The 17,351-nt window shown below is 53.8% G+C and overlaps 1 protein-coding gene across 6 annotated transcripts in view; it reads right to left on the bottom strand.

Moving 5' to 3' along the window:
• Positions 1 to 17,351, bottom strand: part of FANCA (FA complementation group A) — a 37,791-nt gene that overhangs the window by 505 nt on the left and 19,935 nt on the right. For 3 of the 6 annotated variants that reach the window (XM_027513746.1, XM_027513745.1, XM_027513749.1), the window contains 22 exons: positions 16,153 to 16,229; positions 14,916 to 15,029; positions 13,802 to 13,938; positions 13,453 to 13,523; positions 13,032 to 13,128; positions 12,767 to 12,954; positions 11,683 to 11,776; positions 10,670 to 10,846; positions 10,159 to 10,232; positions 8,760 to 8,888; positions 6,167 to 6,251; positions 5,135 to 5,298; positions 4,590 to 4,695; positions 3,851 to 3,907; positions 3,626 to 3,730; positions 2,895 to 3,007; positions 2,163 to 2,301; positions 1,328 to 1,390; positions 930 to 1,032; positions 503 to 578; positions 214 to 367; positions 15 to 107 (listed from right to left, as the gene is read on the bottom strand). In XM_027513746.1, the coding sequence (XP_027369547.1) occupies positions 15 to 107; positions 214 to 367; positions 503 to 578; positions 930 to 1,032; positions 1,328 to 1,390; positions 2,163 to 2,301; positions 2,895 to 3,007; positions 3,626 to 3,730; positions 3,851 to 3,907; positions 4,590 to 4,695; positions 5,135 to 5,298; positions 6,167 to 6,251; positions 8,760 to 8,888; positions 10,159 to 10,232; positions 10,670 to 10,846; positions 11,683 to 11,776; positions 12,767 to 12,954; positions 13,032 to 13,128; positions 13,453 to 13,523; positions 13,802 to 13,938; positions 14,916 to 15,029; positions 16,153 to 16,229 (2,416 nt within the window). Of the gene's footprint in view, positions 1 to 14; positions 108 to 213; positions 579 to 929; positions 1,033 to 1,327; positions 1,391 to 2,162; positions 2,302 to 2,894; positions 3,008 to 3,625; positions 3,731 to 3,850; positions 3,908 to 4,589; positions 4,696 to 5,134; positions 5,299 to 6,166; positions 6,252 to 8,759; positions 8,889 to 10,158; positions 10,233 to 10,669; positions 10,847 to 11,682; positions 11,777 to 12,766; positions 12,955 to 13,031; positions 13,129 to 13,452; positions 13,524 to 13,801; positions 13,939 to 14,915; positions 15,030 to 16,152; positions 16,230 to 17,351 lie in introns of those variants that run through there. The other 3 variants (XM_027513747.1, XR_003506237.1, XM_027513748.1) reach the window with 3 other exon arrangements.

Raw genomic sequence — 17,351 nt, 5'->3', positions numbered from 1 at the left:
CACCTGGGGGTTACCTCTGCCACGTGCAAGAAGCTCCTTTCTGGGCACCGAGGTATCAATTGCAGCAGAAACAGACGGGCATTTGTTATCAGGCTTACGGGGTCACCCTAGAAAGAAGATGGGCAGTGCCAAGGTCAGGGTGCCCACAGCTGTGAACTGTGCCAGGAGCATCACCCTGGTCTGTCTGGAGATGGGGCCTGGCCCTGCACCTGCCTGAGTTGGGAGCTCCCCATCATGGGCCACAGTCCAGACTGCACCAGTCTCCCCGGCCACAAAGAGGCCAACGAGCTTCAGGTACATGTTGAGAGCAACGTGCAGGAAGGCATCTTCTGTGAGGAGGGCATCCTCGTCAAAGTAGGGAAGGAGGCTGAAGGCAGACACAGGTGTCAGGTGACGACCTCACACGTCTGACTGGGGCTGGTGGCAGGCAGCAGGGGCGCAGCCTCTCCGTCTTGAAGGACCCCTGCTGTCTCTCCCCTGACCTCCAGGCCCTGAGGGTTACCTGTAGAAGGCGACCGGCAGCAGCCTGACCTGGTGGTTGGGGGCCAGGCCAAGGAGGGTGCGCCCCAGGGGGACATCTGCAAAACCAAGAGGCTTGTCAGCAGCGCGGGATCCTCCCATAGTGTCAGGGTCTCCAGGAGTTGTGTGCCTGCTGACCCAGAGGTGGCAACCTCACGCCACAGACTAGGGGGTAGGGGCTGGGTCTCTGAAATCCTCAGGGCTCCACTAAATTATTAAGTGAATCTGCATACTTAACCAAGAACATAAAGTTGCAAAAATGAGTTTTTAAAGTGAGCCCCAAGGAGGGCTCCTGCATAATCATTTGAAAGTTCCTTCTGAAGAGGACTGAGTCGGCTGCAGTCTGACCTGCTCCCACCAGAGGGCTGGGGGCCAGCACAGACATGGCTGGCAGCCTCTGGATCTCTCACCCGCCTCCGTCAGCTGAAAGACCAGCAGCCAGGAAATCCTCCTCCTCTGCAGACACCCCAAGATGTCCGCACAGATGTCCAGAGCCCTCAGGGAACCAATGGCCTGTGACCCACAGAAAAACAGGAGAACTCAAAGGTGACAGTGGGCAAGGAGGGGGTGTCTACCTGGGGCCCTGCACAGACCCTCAGGGTACAGGGTCTGAAGGGAGACCCCACAGGGCAGGCCCATGGCCTGGGGTTTTCTCTCCTGAGAAAGTTTTTGCCCCAAAGGTACCACACCTCCCCTGCTCAAGAGACCCAACTTAGGAGGTCTGCGGGGAAATGGGGATCCATGGTTTCAAGCGCCCTGGGGGCAGGAGCTCACCACCCTGTCCAATGTGGGAGAGGGTCTGACTTACCTGTGGAGTCAGATATGAAGAGAGCAGGCCCATCAAGGAAAAGAAAAACAGGGAAACGAACAGCTACAAATGAAAACACATCCGCTTACAACATTAGACTACCTGTATTCTGTCCCTGAGAGTAACTATAAGTAAAAAACATTCCTCACTAATTGAGTGTTTATAGGCCTAGGTTAGAAATCTTTAGGGGAATCTTCGCAGGAATAAAATTTCCAATCGCTTTTAGAGAATTTAATGGGTTATAAACAATTACTGCTTGGCGCCCATCTCTGTGGGTCTGTCAGGGAACAGTGGTCTGGAAGATACGGAGCCACTAAAAGCCTTCCAACAAAAACAGCCTGAAAAGTCTAAGAACAGATGCTCCCTGGGACTCTGTTACTTGAAATTCTAATCACTCAAACCCCACACAGCTCAGCAGTTGTTGTCAGGCAGGTGTATACAGCCTGAGCTTCTGGGGAGCTCTGGGTTTTAGAGAATCGGGTTCAGCTGGGTGCACCATGGCAGCTCCCAGTGGGGACATCAGCCTGCCCTCCGAGCAGCCCTCCTCCATCCAGCCCTGGTCTCAGCGAGCAGCTGAATGGGGTATAGGTACCTTGATGAGTGCCAGCCAGCCCTAACTGCCCCCTCCTAGGGATTATGGGGAGGATAAACAGGTCAAATAAAAGCAGTTGAGAGTTAACCTGAAAGTAAGTCTTATCAAACCTGTACACCCAGGAAGGTTTGCTTCCAAATAAAGTCACAAGGACCCCAAACACTTATGTGTCCTTGAAAAGCACAATGTGTTAGATGAACCCTGAGAGAAAGTGACCCTCAAGGAAGAGCGTCTCATCCTTGCCTCCTCTCCTTGGCCATCCAGCTTCCCCAGCTCCTGCCGGAAGCTCTCCTTCCTGGCCCGTTGAATCGCAAAGTGCAGGGCAGCCGCGCAGAGCCAGGACGGGCCAGGTGCGGGGGACGGTGTGAGGGGGGAGGACACGCTGCACAGACAAGAGGAGTGTATTACCACAGGAACCCCTGCTCCCAACCTGGCTCTGCACAGACTGGCCCTATGCCCTGGACACAGGAAGCGGTGCAGCTTGCAGGGGGTCTCAGCTTTGTCAGGAGGGTGTGGAACGCAGGGTCGCCTGGAGCCCTTGCCCCGACCCCCTTCCCCCGATTCCCCAGAATCTACACCAGCCTCCCACACAACCCCTGCCCCAATTGCACTGTGATGTTCAAGGTCCTTCAGCAGGTTAAAACGGACAAAAGTGAAAAACAATAAGTGCAGTGATTTAAGAAACTCCTGCTCTCTATATGATTAGAGTCAGTGGGCAGACTGGCTTTCCTTGTTTTCTGAGGTTTCCGGCATCCCTAATTCTTTGTGGGTGCCTGAGGGATGGAAATGGTCACAGAGGAAAATGTAAGGAGGCTGGAGAGGGCCAGCGATCCTCTCTGTGACCGTTAGGAGGGCACCCACTGGGAAGTAAGAGGAGATGGGTAGGTAAACACTGCACCTTGCAGGGACTGTCCAGAGGCCTCTCCAGCTCCCGAGATGCTGGGCAGGTCAACAAGAGCGTGTGCCCATACTCACCTCTCAGCGAAGAGGTGGGCCTCCTGCAGCTTCCGCAGCTCTGCAGGGAGCGGGCTCTGGGACCACCTCCTCCACCGGCAGTGCAGCTCGGGCTCCAGGCTCGACCACCACAGCTCATGGGAGAGAACGGGCACCGACAGTCATTCCCCACCACCAGGACTCTTTGGAGACCTCAGTGACCCTGACCATCTGGGCAGGACACGTCCACCTGCTGGCTGACACCCACCCCCCCGAGCCTGGCTCTGCTCATCTAGTGCTTCCTAACCACAAGGACAGTGTCTCATCTACGGCCCAACACAACTCATCCTCAGAGGACGCACGGTTGTCCAGGGAGCTCGGCATAGGACATGCTGCTCTGAAAGAATGGGGCTGTGTCCTCCCTCCTGACAAAACGAGAAGGGTTGAGAAAGCCCACAAGGGAGCCCCTCCTGAGGAACTTCGGAACGCCATGCAGAGGCCGGGCTGCAGGGGCCGAGCCGGCAGCTCCAGCCCAGAGCACACAGTGTGAACGACTCCTGTCGCTTGCTCTGGTACGGATGGACTCCTGTGACCCTGTCCTCCCACTCCAGTTCTCTCCCCACTGCTCCCGGCCATCTTCTCCTGACTTAACACCCACTGTGCCTGGGATCACACAGCCAGGAAGCCCTAGATGGACGTGCAGCCCCAGCCACACTGACCCTCATGGCACCTCACCAGGCCTGGGAGCTCCCGCAAGAAGATGGCAGGCCTACCAGAGCAGAGGTGAGCAGCAGGGGGCACTGGGTCTGGCAGGCGGTCAGGGCCAAGTCGGCTGCCAGGGATGGGTCTCTGCTTCGTGCACAGGTGTTGAGGAGCCCCTGGGGGAGGAGATGCCCACCACTGGGTTTGCACGTGGACCCTGGGAACCATTGTATACACAAGGGCCAGGCCAGAGGTCTGAGCAGTGACACGGGAGGGGTGGAGGGAACTGGAATTACCCTGAAGAAGTGGGCGGTGATGTCGTGGGTGAGGGCACCATCATGGGAGAAGTTCCTCTGCAAGATAGTAGAGGCTGGTGAGGAAGGAAGGCGGTGGACGGGGGTGGGCGGCCATGTGCTGTCCCTCCTCCCCCAGCACCTGGCTGCTTTCACAGGCCGTTCTCAGAGCTTGAGGGGGAACAGCCTCCAGAACGAACTAGAACAGAAAATCTCACCTCATTTCTGTTGCTCCCCAGTTACCCTATAAGCTCCACACAGATGACCAGAACCTCAGATCAACCTCCAACCACATGGTGCAATTTTACAAAGCCTCCTGCGGTGGGCACAGCACCTCCCTGTCCCTGACTGTGCACAAGTAAGGGAGGGCACCCTTTGGAGCCTGAAGAGCCAGGTGTGGGCACTGTCTGGCTTTTGTGCCCAGAGGTGAAGCAGGCAGGTCGGTCAGCACTTCTGGGGCCCAAACTGCTAACCTGGGGAAGCTTCTGTGAAGGAGTCGTGTTCCAGAGAGGGCACTGTGGCCCCAGTCTCTGGCCTTGCCGCCAGTGTCCAACAGGGTGAAGGACTCCCTGTGGCTCCAAGTGCCACAGCCTATCCTCAGTGACCTGCTGCAGGTGGGACTTATACCGAGACCGCTGGCTCCATGTAACCACAGATGCACTCCTGAACTTTCCCCAGAACTAGTCTACGGTGCCCACATGGCCCCCAGCCCCGCACCTGACCTTGCTCGCTCCACACCTACCAACTCTGAGTTGACCAAGTGGAAGAAATCAGTGCAGCTGGGGGCGGCCGGCTGCTCCGCACGGGGGCTGCTGACCAGCATGGAGGGGGGCAGGCCAAGGAGGGTGCTGGGAGGACAGAGGTGTGGACAGTCACCCCCGAGAGCAATGCTTGGAGCAGTAGCCACCCTCCCAGCCTGTTGGGAACTGGCCCTAGTCTGCGGCCCATCCCTCCCTGGAGGGCCTGGGCTCCTGTGCTGCTGGGTCCACAGACACCACTGTGCTTCCCCAAAGCAGCCATGCAGTTTCATGATGACCCAGGGTGGGAGCAGTGTGCGAACCAACGAGCTCACTAGCCTGGGAAGGATGTCAACTCACAGCTCAGTTGTGATGAAGCTGCTGTGAGGACCCCTGAGCCCACATTCGATGTGAAGCCTTTGAACTGAAGGGATCCTGGGCCCAGACCCTGCTCTCCAGGGGACTCCCGGGGAGAGGCCAGCCCAGAGACCCGCAACTAGAGGGAAGAGAAGCCAAAGTGGGGAGAGACCCTGGGACACGACCGTGTTACCGTTTGCAGGTGAGCAGCTCCCGCTGTCTCTGGAGGCGGCTGGCCATGTCCCACCCGTGAGTCAGGGCCTGGAGGCGTCTGCGGAAAACTCCAAAGAGAAAGTGTCCGTGGGGAGCAGCGTGGCCGAGGGGCGCAGGGCCCTGCTCCAGGTCAGCAGCCATCTCCTGGAGACGGCAGCAGATGAAGAGCACCCGTCTCCTTATCATTCTGTCACACGCGACCTCTAACCCCACGACTCCTGCCGCGGCCGCCCTCCCAGGTACTTTCTTCCACTTCCCGTTACGATGGACGCAGAGGACACACGTCCCTTTTGTGTGGAGTGTTAGGATCTCCCTTTCATCCTCCACATTTTCTAAATTCAGGCACTTTTAAAGAGAGATAGCGGGAATTCCAGATCCCATAAGACAGAGCTGTGTCGGCATGTCCACAGTTACAGACTCCCAGTGTACAGCCGGCGAGAAGGACAGGCCTGGTCTGCCCTCTGACCCCAGAGCCCACTCTCAGGAGATCTGGGCAGCAGCATGCTGACAGAAAGGCACTTTTCACTGCAGGACGAGAACCTGAAGGGCTTCTGCACCCTTCTCAGTGTTCCTGCCTCAGTGACAAGTGACCCAGGAAACAGAAGGGACTGTATTCCAAACTCTCAATACTCAGCCAAGTGGAGGGTTATTTATATCAGTTCTCAAGAGTCTGACCTCCTAGCGCAGCACCCAGAGTTAAAGAGCAGAGAATGGGAGTAGCAACCAAGTTACTACTGAAGTCCATATTTTTACTTCCTGTTTTCAAATCTTAAATGTCCTAAAGCCTGGAGATGCTTCCTGTATTTCATCTTTCATTTTTGTGTTCCTTTGACGTTCATGGTGACATGAGTTCACAGAACACATGGTCTCTGGTCTGAGTGACCATGTCTGTGACTCAGGCTTTCATTCTGCTTAGAACAGGCATCTGGACTCACTGGATACTCAATAAATATCATGATAGCACATGGCTTCGATGCAGTGGACACACTGAGTTTTGCATTTTCTAACTCACCTGCAATCTGGAAAAAATGTCCCGATTTCCTTTGCAGCCACTGAGAACCAAATCAGAATTCTCTGAGTGATGATGACTCCTCGAACTGAAATGAAAACACACTGAAAGCCTCCTTAGTGTCTCCTATCTATGCTGGGCTACCTCTTCTTCTGCCTCCAGTATGGCCTGTAGTCACAGGGCCAGGGAGTACCCAGGGACCACAGCGCACGCACAGTGCCCCAGCAACAGCACAAAGCCAGCAACCAGCTCCAGTGACACATCAAAATGATTACACAACCAACTGGGATTTATCCTAAGAATGCAACGTTGGCTTAATATGCAAAAATCAATTAATGCAATAAACGTGAGTAAAATAGAAAACCAAAACCCACACAGATAAAACATTAAGTTCAACACCATCTCATGACTAAAAAAATAAACTAACTAGGAGTAAAAGGGACCTTCCTCAACCTGGCAAAGGGCATTTATGAAGAACCCACAGTTCACATTGTACTCAATGATGACAGACTGAAAACTGTTCTCCCAAGACCAGGACCAGGACAAAGTGTCTGTTCCTACTGCCTCCAGTGAGCATTGCACTGTAAAGTTCTAGACAGGACAACTCAGCAAATAAATCAGCACATAAAAGTCATTTGGATTGGAAAGGAAAAGGTTAAACCATCTCTATTCACAGATGACAAGACCTTATATATAGAAAAATCATAAAAAATTAACAATAAAAAGCCATCTGAGCAAATAAGCGAAATTAAAGCAATGATCCCATTTACAATGGTGCTAAAAAAAAAAAATACTGCAGAATAAATTTAATCAAGGAGATGCAAGACTTGCACACTGAAAACTATAAAACACTGTTGAAAAATATCAAAGATGACCTAAACAAATGGAAGGACCCAAACTGATATACAGATACAGTGCAGTCATTATCAGAATCCCAGCTCATTTTGTACAAATTGATAAGCTGATCCTAAAAATCCAGATGGAGCTGCAAGGGCTCCAGAACAATCTTGATAAAGAAGGACAAAGTTAGCGGACCCATGTCTTCCAATTTTACTTCCTTGTTTATTTTTTGGCTGCACCGTACAGTTTGTGGGACCGTAGTTACCCAAGGCAATGGCACCCCACTCCAGTACTCTTGCCTGGAAAATCCCACGGACGGAGGAGCCTGGTAGGCTGCAGTCCATGGGGTCACGAAGAGTCGGACACAACTGAGCGACTTCACTTTCACGCACTGGAGAAGGAAATGGCAACCCACTCCAGTGTTCTTGCCTGGAGAATCCCAGCGATGGGGGAGCCTGGTGGGCTGCCGTCTATGGGGTCGCACAGAGTCAGACATGACTGAAGCGACTTAGCAGCAGCAGCAGTTACCCAAGGATTGAACCCAGGCCCTTAGCAGTAAAAGCGTGGAGTCCTAACCACTGGACTGCCAGAGAATTCCCACATTTTCCAGTTTTAAAACTTATTACAAAGCTATAGTAATCAAAATAGTGTGGTCCTGGCATAAGGATAGATGTAAAGATAAGCAGAACAGAGTTGAGAGTCCAGAAGTAAACTCTCACACATATGGTGAGTGGACTTTTGACAAGAGTAACAAGACCATTCAATGGGGAAAGAACAGTCTTTTCAGCAAAAAGGGCAATTGGACATTCACATCCAAAAGAATGGGGCTGGATCTCTACCTCACATCTTACAAAAAATTTACTCAACAGACTTCCCTGGTGGTTCAGTGGTTAAGAATCTGCCTTGCGGGGATGTGGGTTCCATGCCTAGTCAAGAAACTAAGATCCCACATGCCGAGGCACAACTGAGCCTGTGGGCTGTAACTGGAAAGTCTGTGTGCCTCAACTACGACCTGATGCAGTCAAATAAATAAATTTAGGGGAAAAAAAAGTAACTCAAAATGGATCAAAGGCCCAAAAGCTAAAACTAAAAACAGATGAATATGGCTTCTTCAAAATGTAAAACTTATATGAATCAAAGTACTCTATTAAGGGAGTGAACCAATGACTTTAAGGGATGGGAGAAAGCATCTGTGATTCACGTGTCTCAGGGGACCTGGCATCTGGACTATATAAAGAACCCTTAAGACTCAACAAACAAATAGCCCAATTGTAAATGGGCAAAGGATCTGATCAGACATCTGTCCAAAAAAGATAAATAAATGGTCAACACTGTGAGCCATCAGGGAAAAGTAAATCAAAACCATAACAAGATAACACCACATATCACCTGGACACAGCATATGTCCCCAACCAGGAGGACGATGAGACTGAACAGGCCGTGTCAGACGCCCACAGCCTGCACGGCCCAGACGGGACTGGGAAGGCCTGCCTCTCGTGGCAGCCAGTCCACACTGGTACTTCCTGCACTGTGGGTGGTGACACTGGCACCCACCACCTACTAGACCTTTTATTCTCCTCACGTTTGCTGACCAGGTGATGCACAGAGAAAAAGATGATACCAAAAGCTTGCCTTCACTGCGAAGATTCAAACTTGTTATCAGATATGTCCAAATGTGTGGACCGAGAGAAATAAAAACATTCTTAGAGCTACCAAAATCAAAACACACATGCCTCTGGGCACCAACGTTCCTAACCTTTGGCAGAAGTCCATGAGCACGTCGACCAGGGTGGTGCAAGCAGCTTCCAGGTCTCCATCGCAGCCACCGGTGGCAGAGGGCATGGGGAGGAAGTGCTGGTGGATGGCCCACTGCTGGAAGTCCTGCCTACAATGCAAATGCCAGTGTCTGTGCCTAGGGAGGCCGCCTCAGCTGGAGGGGTTGGGGACTGCAGGTGCACGGCTGTTGAGCTGGGGGCAGAGGGGGCGTCTGTACTGGCTGGTCCAGCAGCAGAGCATCCAGATGTGGACCAGGCTCCACAGTGCTAAGACCACAGCACTGGCAGCCACCAGTGCTGCAGTCTGCCCCCACAGGGAGACCAGAACCCGAGCAGGGCCTCGGCCACGACCACAAGAGGAAGGGGGCACTGCAGTGAGGAGTAAGAAAGGAGGCCCCAACCTGACTCCTCACCGACAGCACAGTGGCCTGAGGGAGAGCTAAGAAGGCGTACTCTGGAGCTGCACGCCAGGACGCTGGAGAGGAGGGAGGCCCCGGGCCCATGAGCATAGGAAGGAAGTGCTCAGGAAGCAAGCCGGGCACAAAGCTGATAGGTGGGAGCGCCCCACCAGCCCCTCCACCCCCACCCTCCGAGCTGCAGAGGCATTGTCGTCACTCCCACTCCTGTTTGCCGTCATCCCTAAGCCTACTTGTTCCACCAGAATCTGACACCACGTCACAGCATCTCCATGTGCGGGAACGTCTCTGACCACACCACAGATGGCGGCCTGAGGACAGCCACCCCTGCTGCGAAGCCCCTCAGCACACACCTGAGCCCCAAACAGCATACCTTATGGCTCAGCCATCTCGTTCACCCGCCCCGAGACCCACAGGGGCCCCGGGACCCACAGGGCTCAGACCCCAATTTGCTCACTCCTGTTGCCACGCCTTGAAGCCAGCAATTGGTGAAGCCATGCCCACCCTCCCCCTCCTTGGCTGACACCAGCTGAGATCTTTGTGGCTCCCTGACCATGGCCCTCTGGGGTTCAGACTCTTTGTTCCTCACCCGGCAGCACCTGCTCCCACAGCCCTGCTGTATCTCCCTGCCTGCCTCCGGGCTGCAGTCCCTCAGTAGGAGTGCCCACTCAGGGCCAATGGGGCAGAAGCGCAGGCGGGGAGCCCCGTCTGTTTTGTTCACGCTACATCCCTAGCTCCCAGAACATTCTAGAAGTATCTGCCAAACCACAGGAGCTCAGGAAGTATTCCTTGAATAATAGAATGAATAAAATTATATTCACAGACTATACTATAACAGACTATGTTAAGCTGAACATTAAATTGAGGATATCAAAAAATAAATAAATAAATAAATAAATAAATTGAGGATATCATGACACAAAACAGTGTAACGTTTTAAAGGGCAGATCCTTTAAGCACTTACCTTTCTGTATCTGAAAGAGAATCAACTTCAGGCTGAATTTCTATTTCCAGTTGTAACCAGTCTCTATAAGTCAACTGAGAGAAAAAGCTCAAGTGACCACCATGCCAAGGACGGTGCACAGGAGCCACAGGGCGGGCTGTGAATGTGGCTCTCATGGCAGCTGGAGGTCTCCTGTGTCTCGGACCCTCTCGCCACTTCCCAGTGTTAGACAGGGAGCTTGGCATGAAGCCCAAGAACCAGTCATTTAACCCTGAAAGTGAAGCTAACTGAAACTTTTCAAACTGGTCTTCAACTGCATCCTCCACATTGCTGCCTGGCTCTGGACAGATCGTGGCATCTGCATAACTCGTTTCAGCTCACCGAATTGGGCATATAACATGAAGCTTCCAGCAGTTGCACAGCACTCGCCCTGTCTTTAAATTCTGGGGCAGCTCACACGTCCACAGAGACCAACCTCAAAACCTCACACTGCGTGTAGCAGGTGTCCCAGGAAGGGGACTGCAGGACGTACCTGGAGCCCCTCCTGCTTGAGCAGTTCCTTCAGGGCTCTTTGCTTCCACAGGCAGAGCGCGGCTCTCCGCCAGTCCACGGAGGGCAGGCACAGGGGCCTCCAGGGTAGGCTGGCCGGGTCCTCCTGAGACGGGGGGTCTCGAGCTTCTGGGAACCATCTGAACATGAGGAACTGGAACTGAAAAAAGCCAGTGGCGTGTGTGCTGTGAGGCTGGCCATGCTCGGCTGGCAGTGGGGAGCCCCTGCTCTTCAGATGGCACTTCAGGGGGCAGCAGCTCTGACTGCACATGTGAGGCCGCTGTGTCCTGCAGCCATGCTCAGCCGTCCCCTGAGGCTTGCTGGCACTGGGGTCTGTGTGAGATGCTCCCAGGTGATGGACAAGCCACCTGTCTTTCCTTAGGAGACAGAAACCCCTGCCCTGTGCTGCCGGAGTCACAGGTAGCACAAGAGGACCATGGCAGCTTGGGACCTGAGGTGGGCTTCCTCTTCTGGGAAGCCACTCCCCCTGACCTGCCCCAATCCCACACTGTGAAACTGTGGTACCAGCCCCCAGGCTGCTCCTGACAAGGCAGCTCCCAGCAGGGCCCAGGAGTCGAACACCGAGCCTGGAACTGAGAAGCAGGCTCACTGCCCAGGGGACAGGCTCCCTGGAACTCTGCACGTGCCGCAACCCCGGCTCCCGCTGGAACAGACAGCCCTGCCACCCTTGACACAGAATCCCAACACGCAGTCTCCAGGGCTATCTTTAGAGGAAGTAAAGGGTGCCTCTTTACCTGGGAAGACGCTACTTATGACTACTGAGCCAATTTTATAAACGGGAGGGACATCTGTGGTTCACCTTACACCCCCTTCTCTTAACTCAGCCAGTGAGAAAAGGCAGAAGGCGGTGGCTCCCAGGAGAGAGCCCGCCACAGACCAAGGCGGTGCTGAGCACGAGATGGAGGCCACACAGCCTCGGGCCAGAGACCCGTAGAAAACAGGAACTCGGCCGAGAAAGGAACCCAGAAGACTCACCTTTTTTATAAGGCCAGGAGACAGACAGCTGTGCAGAAGCTCATGTGACTGGGAAAACTTACACAAGGAATAAGAAATTGCTGCTGTAGAAAATCTGAAAATAGAAAACGGAAATTATAACACAGAAACAGGATCCACACAAAATACAGGGTGGAAGTCAGCATGAGTCACATGAAGTGAACCAAGGGCATCCAGCACCCCCACCCCACCCCCTAGTAATGCATCTTGGAAAATGTAAACACGCAAGCACTCCACGTAAGGGCTTGCTTCCCCAGCATGTTGGGGAGGGCGTGCTCCGTGAGGTTCATGAGCATGACCACACATTGTTTGCCGTTCCTGCCTATAAGGACCTCCAAGCCAGGGAGAAGTGGGTCCAGTTGCAGCCTCAGCTCTGCCCACCATGGTGGCTCAGACGAGTCGGGCAGAGGCTAGAGGCCAGCAGGGAGTCTGGGTAGTGAGGACAGGGCCTGATTCCCGGGGGCCTCATTAGTGAGAGCTGCTCCTGTGCTTGGCTCTCCCTGTCTGCTGACGTCAGCTAAGTCTGCAAGCCAAGACCCTGCCCCTGCCAACATCCCTCCCACCAGAGTCTGGCTTCTGTCCTGACTTCAGTCTGTTCACGTCAGCAGCTGCAGAAAGCCCCAGGTCTCTGCCATGGGGTGGCCACTCTCACCCCAGCCATCTCTCACACCTGCCAAGCCTGGTGCTGGGCTCCCTGCAATGGCTGGGTCCTGGGAGAGGTTCTGGCACTTTGTGTGCAGTGACGGGACAGCCATGCGTGCAGAAGAGTCCTCCAGAGAAAGCTGCTCGCCACAGGGAGACCCCAGAACTGAACCTGAGGGACAGGTCCACCCAGCTGCTGGCCACCCAGCCTAGAGAAGGACACCTGCAGCCCAGAGCCAGTGTCTCCAAAGGCAGGGAGCAAGGCAGGATGACTTCACTGTCCTAACCAGAGATACCAGCATGTGCCCAGATACATCCAGACAAGGTTCCTTTCGGGAGGTGTGGACCAGCACAGTATGGAACACGTGTTGTCCGTGCTGTGCTGTCTGAGGAACACACGTTACTACTGACAAGGTGTACTCACTTCAGACACAGGGCCGAGGCCTGCTGGGCCGTGCAGGGCAGGAGGCTGTCAATGAACTCAGGGATGGGCAGGCCCCTGGCAGGGGCTGGAGGACCCACGTGCACCTTGGGGAGCTCAGACCTGGACTCACCCAGGTGAACAGCCAGCGCAGCCAAGCCCAGCACGTGTGAGGTACTCAGGCTTGGGCCCTAAGAGAGAAAAGGTGTTTGGTGCTGGGGGGCCGGGTGGGGGACCCACTCCCAGCTGGAGGGAATGGCAGCCCTACCTGGTGATGGAGCAGCTGGCAGAGCCTGGTGAGCACGGCTGGCAGGAACCTGTGTCCACACAGGGCCCTCACGAAGTGGGTGGCCCAGGGGCCCTGCCTATGGGGACAGCCATAGAGAACAGGGCAGTGGCAGTCCCAGCCCTCCCAGCCCTTCCAGAGCCCATGGATGAGCAGGCAGGCACCACAGACCCAGAAAGAGCCAAGTCACTCCCCAGACAGCAGGCTCACCTGCTGCGAGGCTGCCTTGCCCACGTGCCTGTAGTACATCAGCCCCCAGCCCTCCCCGCCCTCCCCCAGTGCAGCAGGACATCGGGGGTGGCCCAGGGCCCAGAGCTGGACCAAGACCGATGGCCTCTCATCAGGAGCACCAGGCCACCCTCGGGGCAGCTCCAACCACCTGCTGGGACCACCCAGCCTCTACCTGTCCGGTGGGGCGACACTGGAGGCTGCCATGAGGTTCTGACAAAAAGACGTCAGCAGGAGGTCCACCACCTGAGAGGAAAGGTCTTGTCAGAGCATTTACACCCCGGAGACATAGGATCAGGGCTAAGCTCACGAGACTACGAAACAGGCTGCTGCCCAGAGAGAAGGCTGCCATTCCCAGGTCATAGGAACCCCCAGACCCTAGGAAGGTCCCCCGGGGTCATGATGGGATGTGTCAGTGGAGAACAGGGTCGGTAGACCTGCCCACACCTTTGTCCCAAATGCAGAGTCTGCATGCAGACAATACCAAACCCTCAACTCACTCACACATGGTCTCCCACACTCACCCTCTGCTCCAGCGGCTGCAGCTTGGGGGCCTGGACGCTGAGCTGCACCGGGGCCGCCTCGTCACTGCTGACATCCTCGCTGAGGCCCAGGACAGAGTGGAGCCTCTCGGAGACCATGGCCACCTGAGCTGATAGCTCTACGAGGGAGGGACTGCCATGAGCAGGGGCGTCCCTGCCCCCACTGTGTCTACACCACCCTCAACTTGCATCGCCTGCCACCTCTGCAGGCGCTGACACCTGCTTCAGCCCCTTGGCCCAGCCTTGGTGTCCCCCAGGACCACAGGCTGCAGGGGCAGTGTTAGGAATGGCCATGCTGGCCACAAGGGGATGTCCTGGGCCCGCAGGGTGACCACAGCTGCGGTAGAGCTAACCACACAGGGCTGGGACTGTGAAAACCATGTGTCACTTCTGACCCTCAATTTTAACTCCTCACAGGCTTTCATGTTCTCTGCAGGTCAGATGTGAACGTACATACATTATATGCGTTCACAACATACCTAATTTTTTTGATATCTCTAGGCTACATGGTTTATCTGCAAGTTTTTTCAAATTGTCATTTACCTCTGAAAAATTAAGTATATTTACTGAAAATAATCTGCATATACTGAATGGACCTGTGCAGTTAAAAACATGGCTTATTTATATTAGTTTCTGCATTTAGCATAACAAAGTCTAAAACTACTGGAACTGAGCACTTTATTTTGTGGCCACTGCGTGCTCTGAACTGCACAGACTGGTTCTCCAGGTCCCCCAGAGGAGACAGCCCAGGAGCAGAGACCCAGTGCTGAGGGCTGGAGGTGCCGGGCAGTGGAGGTCAGAAAGAAAGCCATACCCAGCCCAGCACACGGCTTTCTCCTCTACATCACCTATCCCACCAGTGCCAAGGAGAGAAAGTTCACCTTCTGCCAAGGCTTGGGACAGCCTGCATGTCAGAAACAAGGCTGCGTCCTCCACACCCACCAGGCCATGGTCAGGCTTTGTGACAGATGCTGAGCTCAGGGAACGCAATGACCACTGTGGCTCAGGGACCAGCCATGAACTTGAGCGCACAGGACATGCCTTCCCACCCACAAACACCCACTGTGGACAGTCCTGCCTGCAGCCCCCTCCTCACCGTCATGCTGGGTGGGGTCCGTCATAGAGGCCCTGAGCTCCTGCAGGGCAGCCATGAGCAGATCCAGTGGCTCCTCTGCACAGCTGGGCTCCACCTCCCCTCCCTGGGCTGCATCTGAGAGGCAGGAGGTGATTTTCACAATTGGGCTAGACAGCAAGCACATGGAAGTTTAGGAAAAAACCACGGTTCTATGCACATCATCGCCGCAAGTGTAAAATGCACATACGTAATAAAAAAGACCAAACGCTTGTGGAGGGAGGCTGGGCTGGGGGTATGAATTATGGACAGATGATGGTCAAACTGATGATGATGTTTCTTAAACTTTTAAGTAACATTGTGATACTGTTTTTTACCATAGGATGTTAAGATGAAATGTTAGAGGGAATTACCAGTCCTCAACATACATTTAAAAGGTTCTAGAAGCCCTTTTCCAAAAGCAGGACCAGAGATCAGGAAGAGAGGCAAGGCTGCTCTTGGCTGTGGACACAGCCCTCCAGCCCCTTGGCACCTCATCAATGAGATGTTCTGATACGGGTCCAAACAGGTGTGGGTCCCCTTGGCCATCAGAACCTGTGGCAGACTCTGTGAGAGTGTTCTGCCAGACAGAATCAGAGAACAGAGTTGCAGGCAGTCAGTCAGCCTAACTGGCCAGCAGGCAGCAGAGGCTTTGACCAGCAAACAGCAGCACCATCTCAACACTGATAGACCAGGCCCTGTGCAGATGGCACCTTGCTCCTGGGGGGTGGGGTAGGGACAGTGTCCCCGGCTGCTCCAGGTCTGATGCATTCTTGGCCCAGGTCTACATCATTGTCCCCTAGAAGCAGCAAGATCCCCACCAACATCACAAAGAGCTGAGGCAGACCCCCAGTAGGACACGGTGCAGAACCAACACCATGACCTCAGCCTGGCTGGTCACCTGAATGTAAAGCTCGAATCAGATGGGCAACAGAAACCACGTTACAACCTCAGTGGGGCACACAAAGATGACAGTCAAGTGGACTTGGTACCACTTCCTTCAGGAAGTGTACGGCAGGTACTTCCCGGCTGAGACCTGAGAGGGTTGATATCACAGGCAGCCCTCCGGGTGTCACAACCATCCTGGGGCTGAGCCAGTCAGTCTCTGAAGCCACAACTCTGACCAGACCAAGCATGACCTGACCAGACCAGAGGGACTACGGCTCCACCGACAACGTCTCGTGATTCGGGAAGCGGAGATGGGCACAAATGAGGACCACACCTTCTGGCTGCTTCTGTCCGGCAGTGGAGCAGGCTTGGCGGTAGGCGGAGTACAGGGCTGGGGGAATTTTATCCGCTCTGGGTCAGAAGCAAACAGTAAAATAGTCCATTGCAATTTAAATTGATTCTCAAGGTTACAATTCCAGAAACTATCAGAAAACACAAATATGCAATACAGTAAACTATACGACACATAAACAGATTATACAACACCACACCACGTGACTCTACTGAATAATACATGCTACATAAACGTCTGCCAATGGTTTTTGTTGGGTAGAGAGATTAGAAATGATTTTCACTTCTCTCAGTCAAGTTTTGGTAATTCTCACATTTTAAAGGTGAAATTAATTACTTTTAATGAGAAATGCTAAGAAAAACACCCAATTAATGTTTACGACACTCAAAATATAAGTCCAGTGATGATGCAGGGCAGCTACAGGGCATGGACCCAGGTGGCATGCCCTCATGGCACAAGGACGAGTCCAAAGACAAGAGCCACGGAGTCACCTTCAGAGGAGTGGAAGTCACAAGTGGCCCAGTTATGAGACACATGACAGCAGCATGGTCTGCAGGACACTCCCCTCCACACACACTGTGCTGCAAACTGTGATGACAAGACTCAAGCAGAACAGAGAGAGACCTGCTGCGGTCTAGAGTATGACTGTGCACAGGGGCTGGAGACTAGGAGCTGAGGGGCACCGCCTTCTGCCCTGGGGTCAGTACAGCCTTTAGCCCAAAGTCAGAAACCAGTGCAATTAAAAAGAGCAAACTCAAGGAAACAGAGAAATCCACAGAAAAGAAACTGTGAGTCATTGCTTTCATTAACATCTTCAGAGAGACAAGACATAGCACTGCATCTATGAAACAAGAATGGATTGCTGGGGGTTTCCCTGGAGGCTCAGTGGTAAAGAATCTGCCTGTCAATGCAGGAGACAAGGGTTTGATCACTAGTCCAGGAAAATCCCACATGCCATGGAACAGCCAGTGCATCACAACTGGTGAGTGTGTGCCTTAGAGCCCATGCTCCACAAGAGAAGCCACCACAATGAGAATCCTGTGCACCACAGCTAGAATGGCCCTTGCTTGCTGCAACTAGAGAAAACCTCACACAGTAACAAAGACCCAGCACAGTCAAAAACAGATTGTATTAAAAAAGGAATGGACTGCTGTACAAAGAAATATCTGATGGCAGAAATG

This window comes from Bos indicus x Bos taurus, chromosome 18, assembly GCF_003369695.1.
Source record: "Bos indicus x Bos taurus breed Angus x Brahman F1 hybrid chromosome 18, Bos_hybrid_MaternalHap_v2.0, whole genome shotgun sequence".
Classification (NCBI taxonomy): domain Eukaryota; kingdom Metazoa; phylum Chordata; class Mammalia; order Artiodactyla; family Bovidae; genus Bos; species Bos indicus x Bos taurus.
The sequence above is the reverse complement of the archived record's forward strand: the minus strand, read 5'-3'. Positions and strand labels throughout refer to the sequence as shown.